This window comes from Periplaneta americana, chromosome 4, assembly GCF_040183065.1.
Source record: "Periplaneta americana isolate PAMFEO1 chromosome 4, P.americana_PAMFEO1_priV1, whole genome shotgun sequence".
Classification (NCBI taxonomy): domain Eukaryota; kingdom Metazoa; phylum Arthropoda; class Insecta; order Blattodea; family Blattidae; genus Periplaneta; species Periplaneta americana.
This window is the reverse complement of record NC_091120.1, coordinates 76,434,515-76,455,146: the sequence shown is the minus strand read 5'-3', so window position 1 is coordinate 76,455,146 and position 20,632 is coordinate 76,434,515. Positions and strand designations below refer to the sequence as shown.

At 35.6% G+C, this 20,632-nt stretch overlaps 2 protein-coding genes across 4 annotated transcripts in view; one reads left to right on the top strand and one right to left on the bottom strand.

Moving 5' to 3' along the window:
- LOC138697975 (glucose dehydrogenase [FAD, quinone]-like) overlaps window positions 1–16,086 on the top strand; it is a 34,955-nt gene extending 18,869 nt beyond the window's left edge. Inside the window, exon 2 of the mRNA XM_069823604.1 lies at window positions 14,018–16,086. Within this exon, the coding sequence (XP_069679705.1) occupies window positions 14,024–15,913 (1,890 nt within the window). The 5' untranslated portion in view covers window positions 14,018–14,023 and the 3' untranslated portion in view covers window positions 15,914–16,086. The remainder of the gene's footprint in view (window positions 1–14,017) is intronic.
- Window positions 1–20,632, bottom strand: part of LOC138697977 (tyramine receptor 1-like) — a 689,651-nt gene that overhangs the window by 242,506 nt on the left and 426,513 nt on the right. The gene's annotated exons all lie outside the window — the stretch shown is intronic.

Genomic DNA, 20,632 nt, shown 5'->3' with positions numbered 1-20,632 from the left:
TTTTGTCTTGAAAAGTTTGTATTCAGTTTGTGTTTCCAGTACTAAACTAATTATCAAAGCTAGGAAATAATATAATTTTGTTGTGTGTATTTAGGTACAGTCTCTCTAAAATTACTATAATTATTGTACCATTTCATTCTGAAATTCAAATAATGAATTAGATATCACGACCACTTGCATGAGCCGCCATTGCGCACCGTGGCAATGAACTGCTTTTGCAGAGAAATTACAAACAATGTGTAACTGCTACGGCTGGTTCCGTCTGTCTTTCTCTCTTTCAAGGGTTTTTAGCATTTAGTGAGCACGAGTTGCCCATCCATGGAATAGGATATGGACGTGAACCTAATTTAAAATTCAATCACAAAATGTGACTTTTCTCTTAACTTGTCGGGATTTAAGAAAATCCTAGATCAGATTCGATAGGTCACAATTCATGTGCTACAGCAACTTGTCATTTCTAGGTTTAATAATTTTGTAATTGTATGAACTGGTGGGCGACAAATTCCAGTTGAACTCTTAATGAATTTGCAATTTTGATGTCATCTAAAGTTTCTCCAGCAAGGATCCTATGCTGTTTTCGGGTTATTTTTGTAACACTACCTACATTATAAATTACTGTTGTCGTTTAGTAAACTGTCCGAAAACACGTTTGAATCTCATAAGTGACACCAATAAGGCATCACTCACAAGGCAATTAAGCCAGGAGATAATGAGGTAGGGTGGCCAGTTCCTTTTCCCCTTCCATTGCATACATTGCTGATTAGTATAATCAGACTTCAGATGTACACAAACAATTGTCCTCCCTCTGACATACTATATCAAACTACCTGTATGCATAATTTTTACAACTAAGTTAACCGAAGTTCTGTGCGGTTTTAAAGTTTTAAACTGATAACCAAAAATCGTGAGGTAATTGCAGATGACTCGCGCATTGTGCATGAAAGTTGGTAGGTTTCAAATTTAATCACAAACTGAAGACAACAAACCTACAGCAGCGACCTGCTTCCGACACGACTCGTCACACGAAGATACCGATTGATTTCATTAATAACTACAATATGTATTTATGTAACACTACCATTATAAACTTATGATTATTAATTAGATATATGTATCACAAGATATTTAAACTACATCATATTTTAACTTCAATTTTAACCAGTATACTGACTGTATTTCTATTCAATCATGTGTATGCAAAATATGTATTTTGATATTGTGATGATTGCCTGAAGACGCCATAATGGCGAAAACTTTCGCAAAAACATTGACATTTTATGTAATTAAAAAAATTATTATATGGTGCTAAACCATATTTTTTAAATTTCAAGTAATGTTAAGTAATTTAGATTGAAAAATTTAAATAAAATATATTAATTGCCATCATAGACTTGTCGGAACATAATCTCCATAATGAATGGCAAAATAAACCATTCAGTACGCTACGCTTGACATTTTGGCAGTATTACTGCTTGAGGTATATTTTCTCTTTCTGTTGATAACTTATGGTATCACTGATTGTGCTAGGAAATACATTAGGTTTATTTAAGAAGTGTGTACAATTTTCTTTAGTTCACAGTGTTCACTTTAGCAATTGGTCAGACACACTTAAACAATCTGGAAGACTCGCAACGTCAATACTGAAGGTAAAACTTGCAGTTGAGTGGATGTAGGCCTACATATCTTTCGATGTTTAAGAGTGGTGCGATTCTTGAACGGATTTTTAGGTCGAGAAGTACGCCAAAGAGTAATTTGATATTGTTATTAAAATTACTACTAGATCTATATCTTAGGACACCTTAGCGTGGGCTTCTTCGATATCACGCAAAACGTCGAATCAATAATTAAGCACTTATCATCTGAGTATGTAGTTTTTCAATTTCAATATTCACAATTACATTCTACTAGTGGCTTGTGCAGCAAATGCTGCAAATTAAGTTCAAATACAAAATTTTCAGTCTCATTTTCAATGAAGAATACCACACATTATAAAGTTAATGCAATAGCTGTTTCAGGTCATTGCGGACTGTGGGTGAGAGTTAAGAAAATGTCAGGTTTGTTATGCTTTCAAAGAAAGACATAACATCGAGGTATAGCTGCTCCATGTTTCGTGAACTACCTTGAAATGAAGATGCAGGATCACTTTTTCCGGCCAAGAGATCTTGCTGAGGTGTTCAAGAGACTACAAAATCTTGCAGGCCTCTTATTTTATCAGTAAATTATACCTTTTGGTCTTTCCTTAGGAACTGCAATTTTTGCGCTTCCTCCAGAGAATATTGTTCTTCCAAATATTACTGGATTAACTTGTGTGACTAATGAGTGTGTGAGAAATAGTTATGAACAAGGAAAGGAAGTTCATTCCCTAAAAACGTGAAGAATATGTATGTATTTATCCCGTAAAAATATATAAATATGCTACATTATGCATTATCAGTCTGAGATTATTTTAACAGAATAATAAGGTAAGGTCTATGGATTTTGAAATGCTTGCCTCATTGCTGAATGCTCCATTTATGCTGTTACAGTTCACAACTAAGCAGTGACGTATGTTTTCTGTTGTCATTCTTCGCCTGTTGTTTCTCAGCATAGCTTTGTAGCGCAAAAACTTCGTTCTACATCACAAGAAATAAGAGGAGCTTGCACAAAAGCTGTGAGCTGTTGCATAGAAAATTTTGTTGGTTTTTGGGGTATTTCTCCTTCGAGAATATCTTCAATTTCTTTAAGTTGATAATAGCCAGGGTTTTTGGAAAGAATATTTGCTGTTTTCTTGGTCACTTTATCTCCTACATTTCCTGGAACTGGTGTTAAACTGGATATTGTTCTATCGAAATCTGCTAAAGACTGTAGTAAAGGAATACCAATTGCTAAGTTGAGAGGCTCCCTATGAGGGCGTCATCGTTACGTTCAAAATTCATAAATATAAATTAGTCATGTTTACGAGGTTACACACTTTTAAAAATGAAATAAACATACTAATATGGAGTTTCCCTGCGTAAATATTAAAATATGATGCTTTTATAAATAAAGACAAAATATGCACTTTTATGCACAATAAAAGTAGTATCATTATATTCAGAAATTTGTGATTCGTGTAGATAATCTTTCAGCATATTCACACAACGATAGAGAACAAATATGCAAATGCATGAACTTCCTTTCCCTAGTCATGAACAGCAATCGGAAATGGTACAAACTGAAGTAAAGTCTTTCTAGTGGGCCTGTTTTGCTGTCGTGTGGCACTGTGTTGTAATTGTGATTCATCAGGGAAGAGGAGGGGATATATTATTATTTAATCAGATCGCAGTGAGAACTTAATTTGCACCCCCCCCTTGTCCCAAATGCACAACAGAGCGGTATTTTGGTGGCTCACCATCTATAGAGACAAAAACATATGCAATGCCGTCTGCACTAAGTTTATTTTATCGCCTTTAATCTAACACAGTATGATCGAAACTTAAATCTGCAGATGGAACGTTTTCTTCATTTTCCAATAATTGTCCTTTATTTTTGTAGGACATAGCATAAAGATTGTTAGCAACAATATCTGACAACGTTTGGAGTCTATTAGATACCTGAACATCATTTTGATCACTTAAAACGTTAGCATGTTGAATCAATGACTTAACATTTTCCATAAGCTTGTAATGAATTGCTAATGGCGGAAGATTGGAGACGTTCTCGGCAGCGATCACAAATCTAATAGACTAAAACAAAGGAATATGAAATTAATTTTGATGTAATTTAAAGACGCAAATAAAATAAGAAGCATGGCTCAATTACTAATGCCTCTTCCACTACCTAAGAAAATTAGAGAATCACACATATAAATACAGTATCTATAGCACACCGCCATTAAATATACGAAAAAGGGTATGTACCGACTGCGCGCGAAAAGGCACAGTATATTGTTTGCCCAACTGCGCGAGAGCAGGTTCAGCATTACCTCAGCAAACAAGTCGACTGCGCGAGATGAGATATGCTGTAAACAAGTCGACTGCGCGAGACGACAGTGTTTTATTTGCGACTTGGTAATGTTTGCACAAAACTGTTGGTTATCATTAGTCAGTTTTTGTGAGAGTAACAAAATTTTTGTTGACGGTACCTTCGACTACTGCTATAATTTTTTTTATCAGTTATTTAAAATGCATGTTTCAAACAATGGTCAGTACATCCCCTTAGTATTTTGTTTGTTGCCAAACAAAACAGCAGTTACGTACGAAAAAGTATTAACTCAAATCGTAAATGCTTGTGATGATATGAATATTAAGTTTCAACCGTCAATCATTGTGCCTGATTTCGAAGTAGCTATTATACAAAGCAGTTAGTCATGTGTGGCCATTTTTATCATTAGTAGTAGGTTGTAGATTTCTTTTGACGCAGGCCTGATGGACGATTATAAAGAAAATAACACTGATATAAGTAAATGGTTACGCTGGGTGTTTTGTTTGACTTTTCTCTCTCCCGACGAAGTTGGGGATGCTTTTGTTGAAGATTTAATGAGCATTAAAGCCGATAGTGAAAATGTTACACATTTTGTTGATTATTTGATAACGAACTGTCCACACCTGTGGAGTAACGGTTAGCGCGTCTGCCCGCGAAACCACGTGGCCCTGGTTCGATTCCCGGCCGGGGCAAGTTACCTGATTGAGGTTCTTTCCGGGGTTTTTCCTCAACCCAATATGAGCAAATGCTGGGTAACTTTCGGTACTGGACCCCGGACTCATTTCACCGGCATTATCACCATCTCATTCAGACGCTAAGTAACCTAAAATGTTGATAAAGCGTCGTAAAATAACCTACTAACATAATAACGAACTTCATAGATTCAGAATGTGGTTTTCCGCCCCAAAATTTGGGCTTCCCATATTATAAGTTCTGAAAGAACAACTAATGCTTGTGAGGCATTCCACAGGGCTTTGGGCCTTCATTTTCACAGTGCATATCCACATATATATATCATTTTGTTGACGCTATCGTTCATTCAAAATGAATGATACAGATAGGCCTCACAATCTAACAATAAACGTGAGAAACGTATGCAGTATATACAGGAACTGATTTTAAAGTACAGAAATGGAACTATGACATGTTTGAATTGTTTAAAAAGCGTTTCTTATTGTTTTTTTAAATACCTTGACGAGTGCCCCATTATGATCTTGAGAATATGACAAATTATTTTAACCATACTATGACTGGTGTAGCTTAGCATTCATAGCGAGTCCTAAGTCTATGAAAATAGGAAAGAAAATGCTGTAGTAACAACTTAACTTGTGTTTTCCTCCGAGCGCAGTTGATTTGACTCAAAAATTGACCACCGCGCGCAGTTGACCACTTCAGAGCAGATAAAATTTTGGGTCTGCGCGCAATCGGTATCCCCCGATGAAAAAGACCCACACCACTTGATTAATAACTAGAAAAAAATTTCATTTTTAATAACAATATTGTAATCTTACGTAATTTTTCAGTAAATATTATATAGCCACGCTATACTTCAGAATACCGCGTAAGTACATATGTACAAAGACTGTGCAATTAAAAATAATTTAAACGGATGTTTTTTACTGATGGCACGAGGGTAGGTAAATAAGTACATAAAAATATATGCACCTGGAGAAAAATAAAGAATTTAATAAAGCAATAACGACAAAGCCTATGTTTTTACGCGGTATTCTGAAGTCGTTCCTACAGCCGTTACTCAGTAAATTGTAGAAATGAAGAACTAATTTACGTATAAACCCAAAAAAGAAAGAAAATTTGGTATTTAATTCACCGGCTCTTGATTACAGTAGTGGCATTACTAACACAGCACAGCTCGCGATTGTCATCAGCGGGGTATATGAAGAACTCAATGTCAGTACAAGAAACACCATTGGTCGTTGTTTCCATGCTAAGTAGGCCTATCTCTCCTCCGTCTCCTTACTTCACAGGTTGTTTTCCGCGTGTAATCACTAGACTTCGAAGTTGAAGTCCTTGTCTGGGAGATACAGATTAACAGCTGATAGTTGAGTATGGGGTGAAGATGTGGGAACAGGCTAGGCTTTGTTTACCTTTTTCATCTTCTATCCACTGTCCTGTCTGTCTAGCTATGGTTGACGTTGAAGGTTTCGTACGTACTAGCATTGAACCTAGAACGTTTGGGACAACATGAAATCATTGCGATGTCGGAAATGAAATGTAATTGGAACATATTTTAAAAATTGATTATTAACTTCCTTCCACAAGAAAAAATAAATTAATTAAACTTTACAAGGAGAGGCAAAATGCATCACGACTGCTGGCAAAGAAATACAGTCTTAATTATGGACTAAACATTTATAACATGATTTTAAAATACATATAAATTATTAAGAAATTGTAACTTTTATGAATAAAAATTAAAAATGAAATAAACATTTAAAATAGATACGTAATTGAAACTAGTGTTAACATATATTTCACAGATAAATTTTAAATAAATAACTTGTGATATCGTGATACTTCATTATGATTAATTTAATTCTCAGTTTACTCTATTTTGTTATTAAGCTAAAATACAAAACTTTCATTTTGACTTCTTACTAATATTAAATTCTTACTAAATACACTATTTGAGTTATTTTCATTTGAAATATAATATCATTTTTCTCTCTTCGTAATAATTTACTAAGCAATATGTACTTATATGTTCAATTTTCCCCTCGGAACACGAGGTTTGCTCATATGAGAGTTAGATTCATATCAAATAGAACATAATAATTATTGTTGTCTAAATATTGTCATTGAAAGTAACGCTATTATTTCAAGAGAAGTTCATTTCTGTGATTTATACTTCATAATTACTTTATTTATGTAGTGTCTTTTAATTACAATTGTTGTATTTTTTATGATAATAATAATTATTAGATAAACTTGCGAATTCTAAATGAGACAGTAGAGCAAGTTGACAGCTTTGAATACTTGGGGTGTACTATAAGCAGTAACATGACATGCTGCCAAGAAAACAAAAAACAAGAAATCAGAAAGAGAATAGCAATGGGTAAGGAGCATCTTCTGCGGATCTCTGGAGAAAGAACTAAGCAAGACACTAGTGAAGTGCTTTGTGTGGAGTGTAGCATTGTATGGGGCAGAAACATGGACATTGCGACGAAGTGAAGAGAAGCGACGTATTTTAAATATGGATATGGAGAAGCATGGAGCACGTGAAGTGGACAGACAGAATAAGAAACGTAGCTGTGTTGTAAAGAGCGATCACTGATCAGAAAGAAAGAATAATAATTCGGAAAATAAAGAACAACGCGAGACTATGTGCTCCAAAATTAACAGGTGAACTCTTTGAAGAGAGTAGAAAAAAATGTCTACACGGAAACTGTCCGAAGGGTAATAAGAAAAGCTGAGTTGAATGGCAGAGTGGCAAGAAAAAAACCCTTCATTAGTGAGGTGAACAGAAAAAAAAGACTGTAGTTTACTATAGAATATGTAAATAAAGATATTTCTTGGTGGAATGGCGTAATTCTTTCAGACGAGACCAAGTCTAATGTTTTTTATTCAGTTGGCAAGATAAATGTGTGGCGGAAGCCAAACGAAGAACTCGAAATGAAGAATTTGCAGCCCACTGTGAAATATGGAGGAGGCAGCATCATGATCAGAGATTGCAACTCTGCAACAGGACTTGGAAGATGACACAAATCGATGGGATAATAAAGAAGGAAGACTATCTTCGTATATTGAAGAAACACTTACACAGAAGTGCAGACAAAATGGCATAAGGAACAAATTTAAATTTTACCAGAATAACGATCCTAAAAACAATCCCTATCTTGTGAGGAACTGGCTCCTGTATAATTATCTAAAAGTTATTGATACCCCTCCCCAAGCTCTGACTTGAATCCCATATAAAATCTCTGGGCTGAGCTGAAATCATGAACACGAAAAACACCTTCAAAATCACAAGGTGAATTACAAGAAAAAATTAAGAATGAATTGGCTAAAATACCCACTGAAAACATTAAGAGATACATTTCTAAAATACCACAATACTTGACAGCAGTAGCGGCTGGTGGTCAAAATAATGAGTGTGCTACAATCACTATATCGGCCTACTGTAACTTAAACACTTATGTGTATTTATATTAATTTGAGACTCGCCTAGTGACGAAATATGAAGTCCATACAACGTTCCTTCGTACTGCAGAACTTGTCATTTACCCTGGTGTTAAACCCTCCATCTTGGACATCATATTCTTTTCTATTGACAATGCTGCAAGAGCAGTGAGACGATCCTGGGACACAGTGTTCCTTAAAAACGTTTTTATGCGTTTAAAGCAAGAAAAATCTTCCTAGCTCAGCAGTGGTCCTTGGTGTTGTGACCAAAATGTTTAACAACTTCGTTATTTCACAGAATTGATCCTGTAAATTGTTGGAGACTATGTATTGTAACAAGTGAGCAGCCATCTGTATTTAGGAAGTCAGGTTTTCCGTATAGAACTCCAAGTTGTCTCTGTAACACTCTTTTGTTCAGTATAGTATAGCTGGTGGTAGCAACTTCAACAGGTAGATGGCAGCAGCGGTCAGACACTTGAATTACTAAATACATTGTAAATAGTTCCGAGTTCTTCCACAAACTAGCATTTTTCGTTACGCTTTACTTTTGCAATCTCCAAGCTGTGTCGTGCTGAAGCTGACTACAGCACTTTCCACCGTAAAAATAGCCAAATAGAGCAGTGATTTCAGCTTCGCACATGCGCATAACTGTCTACATTCACATGTGTAGTTTTGAGTAGCACAACGAACCCCCTGAGGCACCAAAGAGCGGAGAGCGAAGACTAAGCACTCTATAACGCGTCATGAACATTGCAACGGGAAATTGTCAAATATCGGATCAAATACTATGGTATTACATTATTTGAGAAAAAATTATCATTGTGCTGTAGCACTGTAGCACATAGAGGTATTAAGAAGAAGAGAATGTACTACAGATCACTAAATGTTATTTGTTTACTTTGTACACAGGATGAATTTAGTTAAAAGTTGAAGTGGCCGAATATTAAAGTGACTATGATAATTGTCAATTTTTTGTTAGGAATTCATTTTTATACTTTAAAATGAAGACTAGACTAATTAATTTTTTAGTAGTATGTTGAAAGAGGGAGTGTTGACTTTATATTTTTTGTTCTTTATATCTGTCATTAAGATAATCAGAATAAACACTGATTCGGTTATAAACCTAAGTGAGCGAATACTAAAAGAGTAACAGTAATAATGTCCATTTTCGAACTAGGTTATTATTATTATTATTATTATTATTATTATTATTATTATTATTATTATCATCATCATCATTATTTATAGTGGCGGAGTTAAGCCATACAGCGTTCTCTTACACTCTACCAAGTTACAAAATACACAAGAAGTGAAATTACACGAAAAGTGACAAGAACAAAGCACTAAAATATTACAAAATAATACAATAATACGTAACACATTATTGGGACAACACAAAATGAAAATAATACCACAATACAAGAAAGTGAAATACAGATCTACATACACTGGAATACAACATATGTGACTCAATTGGTATAAATACTGTAATTATGAGGGAAAACATCAGGAAGAATACAGGGTTGTTTCCGATTTCTGATAACGAATTTGAATGACATCATCTGCATCAGGAGTCATACGACAGCTGAACTGTGGCGTGAGGTGACACACCATTAGTGAGTGATCTCATAGAGTTCAAAGCGACACAACAGAAATTCACAAGAAAATCGAGCCTTTTTGGGAAGGGTACATAACAACCCTTTTCGATGCGAAGCACAGTTATGTGAAAATAAAATAAGAGTGCAATAAATGAGGTTTCGTTATTTCCAAGAAAGGCATTTTCTGTGTACTTAATAAGACTGGTAAAGCTGGAATGGAATTAATTTGTATCATCTCGTGGGGTGCGGCGACTTGTGACGGGTGGTGGATTTGCATGCTTTTTCCACTCTGGAATTAATCCCATCCGAGCTTTGCCAGTCTTATTAGACACACACAAGATGCCTTTCTAGGAAATAACGAAACCACGTTTTTAGCAGGCTCTTATGATCTTCACGTAACTGTACTGGGCATCGGAAAGGGTTGTTATGTACCCCTCCCAAAAAGGCTCGATTTTCTTGGGCATTGTTACTATAATACACCGTGCACTCTGATTATGAAATCACTCACTGCTGGTCTGTCACTTCTCGCCGCAATTCTTCTGTCGATGTGATTCCTGACGCACATGACGCCATTCAAATTCGTTATCAGAGATCGGAAACAACCCTGTACAACAAATGGAATGTAAGAAAATAATAAAAAACTAATTTAGTAAAGACTACAATAAAAAACACAAAAAAACCATGATGATAAATTATTCTGGTGATCAAGTGAATGTAGTAACGGTGAAAAAAACTAAACACACGTAATCAGGGTATAGCCTAACTAAGATGTATGTCAAAATTTTGGGGCACATTCTTATCATATAGAATTATAGAGGATGAAAAAAACAGTCTATGAAGATAAGTTCAGAAACGCTTTATTTCCTTGTTAGAGCCCTTTTTCTACAACTCTGCTTGCATTGTGTGATGCGGTACGGTATGAAATAAAAATAGCATACCACATGGAAATCTGTATTACAGGAAGTGCTCAAAAAGGCTCTAGTTAGCACAGATACATGCATTAACTCGCCATCACATTGAATCCGGATGCACTAATGTATCCTTAGAGATTGTTGTAGTGTCTCGTCTTCCAAAATGGGGCTCGAAGACTCTCTTCATCTTGCACTGTGGTTTCATACATAATCTCTTTTAAATGACCCCACGAACAAAAGTCTATTGGGTTTAGGTCCGGAGAGCGCAGAGGCCAAGGAATTGGTCCATCTGTATTTATCCACCTGTCACGGAACCTTTGATTTAGAAATCGACGAACATTTACATTGAAATGAGCGAGCAGAAGCTCCATCGTGCATGAAGCACTTGTTTCGTCGTATTGCTAACGGCACATGGTGTAAGAGAACAAGCCAGGCGTACTGTAAGAACACTTTGTACCTTTCCATGTTGATCCTGGATGGAGGAACATGAGGTCCCACTAAAACGTCACCAACAATTCCCGGTCCGAACATTGACATTTCCATGTGGTATGCTATTTTTTCCCCATAATGTACCGCATCATACAATGTACGCAGAATTATAGAAAAAAAAAAAACGTTTTCGGATCAATGTTCATATAATGTTTTTCATCCTTTATAAGAGAGGAATATGCCCTTAAAAAATTGACATACATTTTAGTTACAACGTGTATAAAGTGCGATAGAAAACCCCTCCGCAAAGATTAGATCGCTCAGAAATCAGTCAAGTATGAAATGTGGGTGGTAGTAGTAGCACTGGCAGCTCGCCAATCGTCCTTCACTGAGGATTACCAACATTCCAAGCACCAACGGTAGACAAAGTTTGTTTTCTACCCTGCGGAGGGAGTTTTCTAACGTACTGTATTATTTATAAAACTGTGGCAGAGAAAAGGCCCTTAAGTTACCATATGTTTTCGAATAGCCCTACAGTTTTATTTTTTGTTTAGTCAACTATACGAAGACAGGTCTGAACCTCACAAGTGATACCAACATGGCACCATTTATGAGGCAACTAGGCCAGAAGATAATGGGGTAGAGTGGCCAGTTCTTTTCCTCTTCCATTGCATGCATCGCCGATTAGATGCATATTGCACTAATCAGACTTCAGATGCATACAAATAATTATTTTTCTTCTGCAACTTTTCGTCAAGTAAGATGCACTGCCTGATAATAGATGAAGGCTACATATCAGCCAGAATCTCAAACAGGGGAATCTAATACAGTATTAAATTTTAATGGAATTATTTGTATCAAATTACATTTGAAGTTGACAAAAATTACGTAATCATGCCAAGTAATAAAACTACATGTCATGCATTCTTTAAATGGTTAGATGCCTTATTTCAATGCGCGAGATACATCTATATTGCTGCAGCGTCTTTTTCAGCTTATGATAAAATGACAATATCGAAGGACACCTGAAAAAGTTACGCAGTGATTGCAATTTGAATATCTAAGTCTTTCGTCATATGAGTGATTCAAACTAATGCAATATTTTCAGCATAGAAGGAAATTTATAAGCGTACAGAAAATTTGAGGTAATCATAGAGCAGTTTCGATAAAATATAGACTATTGACAATGGTTCTTATTGTTATTTTATAATTACATTATACAGGGCCCGGCAGTTGGTTCTGACGAATATTAGCATGCGTTTCAATGCAATTATAAGGTTTAGAAACATTTCCAAAATAACAAACAATATGGATTTAAAAATACTATTTATTGTGACTATTATTTTTTTTAAATGACACATTTTAAGTGATCCCCTCGGTATCTTAAGTTTTGTTGCAATCTTTCTAGGAGACGTTGCTATAAACCTGGGGAATTTGCCCGGAAACGGAGAAATGAGAGAAAATGTGGCTTGTAGTGGGAGGGGAGAGAATTTGCTTGCTTTTCTCTTCTGAAATTAATCCCATTCGAGCTTTGCCAGTCTTATTACGTACACAGAAGTTGCCTTTCTGAAAATAACCAAACCACGATTTTGCACGCTTCTTTTATTTTCACAACACTGTACTTGGAATTGGAAAGTATCGCAATGTACCCCTCTCAAAAAGGCTCGAATTTCTTGGGCATTGCTGCTGTGAGACACCGTGCACTCTGACTATGAAATCACTCACTACTGGTCTGTGACTTCTCACCACAGCTCAGCAGTCGTGTGACTCCTGACGCACATTACGTCATTCAAAATTCGTTTCCAGAGATCAGAAAAAAAACCTGTATAATTGGGTTTCGTAAATAAATAGAGATTCTTCATATGTGTTACAAATTCCTGTCAATACATATCCAACGAAAATATGTACGCACATTAGAAGCTTTTCAGCCAAGTAACTTTCATTTAATATTACTTCCACTTAATAATGATTCGAATTTAAACCTGGTTCGAGATTTTCACGATGAACAAAGCGGAACCAGATATTTGAGTATTTGCCGTGTCCTAGCTGTAGACATATGCAACATTTTCAAGCTACATGCAGCCTTCATTATCAGGGAAGGCAAGCGAAGGGGAACGGGAAATATATTTTCGTTCGTCATAAATTACATACATTACATTTTATTATATGGAATGCAGTAACACTCCAATTTAAAACTAGCATGTCTATTTCACTTACACTTTGGAGTAAAATACAAGAAATAGCTCTTATCAATATTTTGTCCAAAGTGAAAGTCTTGAACAAGCTTTAAATTTGATTTATTAAACAATAAATGATACTTTGTTAGGATTGTAAATCGACAAAATTAAGTGTTTTAAAAAGAATAGGTCAGCATAATTATAACAAAACGAACTGGGGAGTACTGGCAGATTATTTTATCTTATTGAATCAAGGTAAACCTATTCTTAATGTGGCAATATAGAAATTGTTGGAACAAAAATTACAATAAAGACAGAAGAGTTATTTCAAGGCCGAGAATGAAAATTATTACGATTATGTTGAAGACCATGATAACAATGCTAATTACTTCGTAAGCGAAATTAATAAAGGGTACCGGCGTAGATTAGGCGGTATTTCGTATGTAGTTCCGGAGTCTCGGTAAGGCGTAGTTTCGATTCCTGCTTTGGTTAATAACTTGGTTGACATTTTCCGAGAATTTCCCAAATGTAAGGAGAATGTCAGGTGATTCATGGCGAATTCTGTGCCTCGTCTTTCCAAATACTATTTATTCTCACAATTATAACATCGACACTAAATATAAATTAGTAATTGATACGCGTCCTTAAATAACTAACAAATAATTTTACTTTAATAATCTTGTAATTTCATGAATTAATTTCGAACAATAAATTGAAATTAATGTAAATATTTCGTGTGCGACAAGTGCACAACGGACGTCTGAGAATAGCAATTGATAGGTACATCTAATTTACATTCTTTTGAATTTCATTTCACATCTAGGACGTCATGGAAGAAATGTGTTCCCTGAACTCATCTGCAACACCCGGAGGAAGCGGTGTCAGCGGTCTTCTGTTTGCCGGTCTCCTCTCTGCACTCACCAGCGATCACCAGCAACTGGGAAACCCTGAAGACTACCCACGAGACGCCACAAGCCAACTGCTATCTGAATACGACTTCATTGTAGTAGGCGGAGGTTCAGCCGGTTCTGTAGTGGCCAGCCGACTCAGCGAGGTGAACAAATGGAAAATCCTGCTTCTAGAGGCTGGAGGAGATCCTACTCCAACCTCGGACATTCCAGCTCTTTGCTTTTACTTACAGAACACGGAAATCGACTGGCAGTATCGTACTGAACCTCAACAAGGCATGTGTCAGGGATTACGAGATAGGCGTTGTAATTGGGCAAGAGGCAAAGTTCTGGGGGGAAGTAGTGTTATCAATTTCATGATATATGTTAGGGGAATGAAGGGCGATTATGATAAGTGGGCACAAGATGGGAATTATGGCTGGAGCTTCGACGAAATTTTACCTTTCTTTAAGAAATCAGAAGACATGACTTATGAGCCACTCCTTCAAAGCCGTGGTAACATTTCATATCACTCGAGAGGGGGGCCTTTAACAGTAGAGAGGGCAAATGTCAGCCATTATAAAGAATCATTTCAAAGGGCAGTTATGGAAATGGGATACGAATGGATGGATGACATTAATGAGGATCGCCAGCTAGGTTTCGCAAACGTATTCGGCACTCTGAGGGATGGCACAAGATGCAACACAGCCAAGGCCTTTCTCAGTCCTGTGAAAGACAAAGAGAATCTTCATGTTCTTAAACATGCTCATGTTACGAAATTACTAATTAATGAATCAACAAAAACCGTTTACGGGGTCGAATTTAAAGATAAGAATGGCCATATCCGTACAGTAAATTCTACGAAAGAGGTGATTTTATCCGGCGGCGCAATAAATTCCCCCCAGATATTAATGTTGTCAGGAATAGGACCACAAGATCACTTACAGGAAATGGGGGTCAATCCTATTATTCAAAACTTGAGTGTCGGAGAAAATTTACAGGACCATATTATATTTTACGGATCGGTTTTCAACATTAGAGATTCAAATGTTTGTGAACTATCTAAGAATCAGGATTTGTATTACAATTTCTTAACAAAAAGATCGGGTATGTTGACTAACATTGTAGCCACAGCCATAACTGGAAATATTAAAACCAATATTTCTGCAACAGATGACAGACCAGACTTACAACTTTACTTTCTTGTAATAAGTGCTAATGACACAGAATCCGTTAATATAGTATCATATGTTTTCGGATTTGACGATGCAACAAATAGATCTATACACGAGTTAAGTCAACACGCCGATCTCCTTATTTTAGCTCCTGCACTTATGCGACCGGAAAGTAGAGGTAGAATCCTTCTCAAGTCAACAGATCCTTTTGAACATCCCAGAATATACCCAGGATATTTTTCGGATCATGGTAATAAAGATATTAACACATTTCTACAGGGCATAGAATTTTGCCTAAAATTTATAGAAACTAATGAGATGAAATCGAAAGAAGGAAAGCAAAGGAAATTATACATAAAAAATTGTGACGCCCTAAAGATAAACACGATAGCCTATTGGGAGTGTGCGCTTAGGCATTTGGGAACTACTCTTTACCACCCTGCGGGAACATGCAAGATGGGTCCAGAATCCGATCCCACAGCTGTTGTGAGCCCAGAACTGAAGGTGTATGGCATGGAAGGGCTTAGGGTTGCTGATGCTTCTATAATGCCAACTATAGTTAGCGGTAACACTAACGCTCCAATCATAATGATAGGCGAAAAGGCTGCCGATATGATCAAAAATGAGTGGGAATCAATAGAAGACAATGTTCAATAATGCTCAGATTATGAATTTTTAATTGAGTTTGTTATTTTACGCTTCACTTGGTAAGTTTTAAAATTTCAATGTTTATTTATTATTTTACTACTACTGTTACTGGAAGCCAGCATGAATATGTGAAAAATTTTGTCAAGAAGGCGATCCAATTAAATCCCCTCCGACATGAACAATTCTGTTTATATTTTATTGATTACCCTTTCTCTACTCGCATATACAGGCTGAAAATAGAATATTCGGGATTTACCTTGGAGGAAAAATAATAAATTATTGCATTCTTTTTGGAGAAAAAAGTAGTTTTGTGATGTTTCAGCTATTTATTCTTATTTTAAATATAATTTATTATTTACAATAAAATATTTCTCCTATGAATATAGCCTCTGTAATAGTTATAGCCTAAAAAAGTGAACACTAGAAAGGTCTTATGTTTTTTACCGGTACAATGAGCATGGAAATAAGGCTCAAGTTCGAGGTTAACAGAAGATCTATTTAGTGACGGACTGTTTCGTTTGGAAAGTATCCGCTTCTTGAATTATAATTACCTTGTTTCTTATGGAGATGTTATTTCCTTTTTATGTATACGAATTATTTTTTATACACTACCAGTAAAAAAAAAATATTTTTTTTTCTTTCCAAAAGCGATGGTTTATAATTTTTCTGTGTTGTATTCTTAGACACACGAAAATAAGCAAACTGTTGTGCCCAAGGATTACTATAAGCATCATAACTTTGTTATGACCATAAGCAATATATTTGCACGTTATTTGAAAGTAATGAAATCGTAATTATTATAACATTCAAATTATCTGTTGAAGACATGCTTATAACACGCGACAGAGCCTCCTGTTGCTACAGATTACAGCCTACATTTTAGAGTGTCAGTAAAAATCAAAGTCCAGTCCTTGAACAAAACAGGAAGTGTGTACGCTTGCATTTCGCAAATGCCATTCTTACGCAACAGCTGACATATAACGAAAAATACACAGATTGTCCATTAATCATTTACAATTCGCGTCTTTCGCGAGTCTTTTAATTGGTGATCATTTGAATTCCGATTTTCTATTGGTTCAATCAAAACGAGGACGATTCAATCCTTGAATATTGTGAGAGTTCCTTAAGTCTATATTGTCCCAAGTGACAACAGGAATGGCCGGTTCTAAATAATGGTTAAGAATGGATAACGTGGTGTTTGGTCAGTGCAACACAGTCTTTTTAGAAAATTCGCGGGAAAAAATAGTATCACTCTTTTAAGTCACAAAGGCGCGATTCGAGAACTTATAAAATGGACACGGAGCGTCCAAAGCGCGGTCATTAGTCACCAGACAGCGGTCGTGACGTCCCGACGTAAAGAAGAAAGGAAGAAAATGGCATCATCTCTGAATAGCACCGGGGTTCGCCCTGCAGTCTACTGTAAGTAAAATCAAATTCTTGTACTTTACATTTAACTATTTCATTCTGATACCTTAAAATTAACATCAATACTTCATAAATAATCATTCAATTTTAATGCTTTATATTTATCTGTTCTCATTTGATATTTTGTTAATAAACTTAGTAACTTATTTAAACTTTTGATTATTTTTGAACGCCTGAGATTACATTCTCAATAAGAAATCCCTCCTATCCATAAGCAAGTGTAGTATATAAATCATGTCAGAGAGTTAGGAAGTAGGCTACAATGCAGTGTCTAATTCGTTGGTGTTGTCTAGATAAATTTGTTGCTATGCCTAAAGGGCACAACAAAACTAAAGCGCTATAATTAAGATGCGTATATTTTATTAAATATAGGATGATATATACTGGGTGATAATAATAATAATAATAATAATAATAATAATAATAATAATAATAATAATGATATTAATAATAATAATAATAATAATAATAATAATAATAATAGCAAGGATAAGAACAACATTAAACAGGAAAATTATGCAATCGCCTCTAAATTCAAGAGATTATGGTGTCAAAGTGGGAAAGCGGAAGTCGTGCGTTAACTGCGGGTAACTCACGCATTATATGAAAGTCGGGAGGTCTGAAATTTAACTTCAAACTGATGACAAACTCACAGCAGCGACCTGCTTCCGATATTAGCGATGAATGATGTCATGCTATGTTATACGAACAATTTCACTTCCCATATCTATATCTATATACCTATATCTATATGTGTATATCTATATCTATATCTCTCTATCTATACCTCTCTCTATCTATACCTCTCTCAATATCTATATACCTATATCTATATCTATATACATAGATATATCTATATATCTACAGGGTGAGTTAGGAGGAAAGATATATATAGTGTGAAGGGTGATAACATTGGTGATTTTGAACAAAAAAGTTTATATGAACATGTGCCTTGTTCATAACAGTATCTGACATAGAGCTGTTCGAAAATCACGGGCGTCATTCTCATGTCCTTCATCAGAACTCACATGCGGACGCAACAAAAACGACATTAGGTTGTAGTATTGTCTTTATTGGCAATTTCAATGAGCAATGGGCGTTGAATCGGTTACTGTGGAGTCATTTCTTGTCCACCGAGGTCACCCGAACTTACTCGATTGGATTACTATGTGTGGGGATGGCTTACAGCAACGTTTACAAGCGCAAAATGGAAACAAGGGAGAAACTTCTCTTTCTCTCTCGCATTTTACATTTTGTGTTCTAGTAAAGGAATGTCCGAATCAGATCAGATGAGCAACAGAGCAACTGTCTACAAGAGCTGCAAAGTGCATTGAAGTTGAGCGTGGACTTTTTTAACATGATCTGTGAAGAAAAGTACACAATTAAACAGAACATAAAGTAACAATATTTTAATTTACTATCACCTGCACTTTCCGATTCCGCATTGTTTCGATTAGTTTTCTCCGAAACCATATGTTCATATAAACTTTTGTTCAGAATCACGAATATTATAACGCCCGAAACCATGTTACTTTCCTCCTACTCACCCTGTATATATCTCTATCTCTATCTATATCTCTATATATTCCTCTCCCAGCTATCTCTCTCTACATGTCTATCTCTTTCTCTCACTCACACTCACACACACACACACACACACACACACACACACACACGTGTCGGGAATGACACAGCTGACTGTGCTCCGAAACATTAGTTTTGACATCACCATAAAAAATGAAAGAAAATTCAGTGACACGTGGTTTATTTGCATACATGGATGATTGTGCACATTGTATACATAAATTAAAAGAAGGCCACAATTGCTCGAAAGTAACTTCAGTGGCTGACTGATGGCTCTGATAACGTAAAGGAAATATCACTGGCATTATCAACATGAAATAACCCAGCAGACTTTGTACCCCCATTATTTTTCTCGAGTGTGAATGATTCACGAAGTTATCTGTGTATTTTGAGCCTCGTGTTCTATTTCATACAATCTTATATATATATATATATATATATATATATATATATATATATATATATATATATATATATATATATAAGTCAATAAGGTATGTAAGTAATTAAGTAATTAAATAAATAAATATGTATGTACGTATGTATGTATGTATATGTATGTATGTATGTATGTATGTGTGTATGTATATGTATGTATGTATTCTATACAAATTTACACGTATTGACTGATATTTTCCAAAGTTTGTATATTTAACCTTCTTAACCAGAAAAAATCCTCTGATTGAGGAAAAAATTATACATTGTCTTCTGTGCTGCATTTTATTTCTTGTTACGTCGCGCGTAGAAGTGATAACCAAAATAGCAAGCGTTCCGGTATTACGTCGTAGCAAATACGTCATTGAATTTATCGGCACGCGTGCTATTATAAGCCAATTACGCACGATTTTCGATGTAGTAACACCTGTTTATAATTCTAGGATCCCATAAAATATTGTTGTTCATGTCCGAATAAGTGTTATTGCTAAATTATATCTGTATTATCATGTCGTGAATGTACAGTAGTATGTATTGTATGTTAAGCCTACTGGAAAGAACAATCTGTTAATTTTTAAAATACTCTTCTCTCAAAATATTATTCTTAAAGTCGAAAAATGATTTATTGCAAGATTATACTGTATTCTGTACATAAAATAAAAATGGCATAATAAATATAGAGTATTATGTACGAGTATTTGTAAGACGTCATTTTTCAAGTCATATTTAAGGAACCGAGTATGACTTCAGCGTACGTAAAGCGGACAAGGGGTACAAAACTCTCCAATACTATTATATATTATTTCCATATTGATTCTTTGATACGGCCGATAAAAGGGTAAATTTTAACGCATCATGATACCCCAAGGGGTTCGGACTGGGAACAAGAGAATTCCCTATTTATCGTAGACTGACTTTAAACGTCAAGCGAAAGCACACATAAGACAGGAAATTACATAAAATTTGTGTCAGCACTGCTTTAGATCAAAGTAGAACCTTGCGCCTATGCTAAACGGATGTAAAGGACATCAGGACATGGCGAGAACGTGTGTTAAAACTATGATGGAAAGAGAGGTATGTGAAGCGAGTCGACAGGTACGAAAGAATAGAATAGTTCAACATTTCAAAAAGAGAAAGAGAATTGAATGTAAATTTCTTCTTTTATCTAGTTTAAGTCAACCCATTAGTCCACCGCTGTGGAGTAATGGTTAGCATATCTGACCATGAAACGAGCGGGCCCGCGTTCAGATCCTGATTGGAGGAAGTTACCTGGTTGCGGTTTTT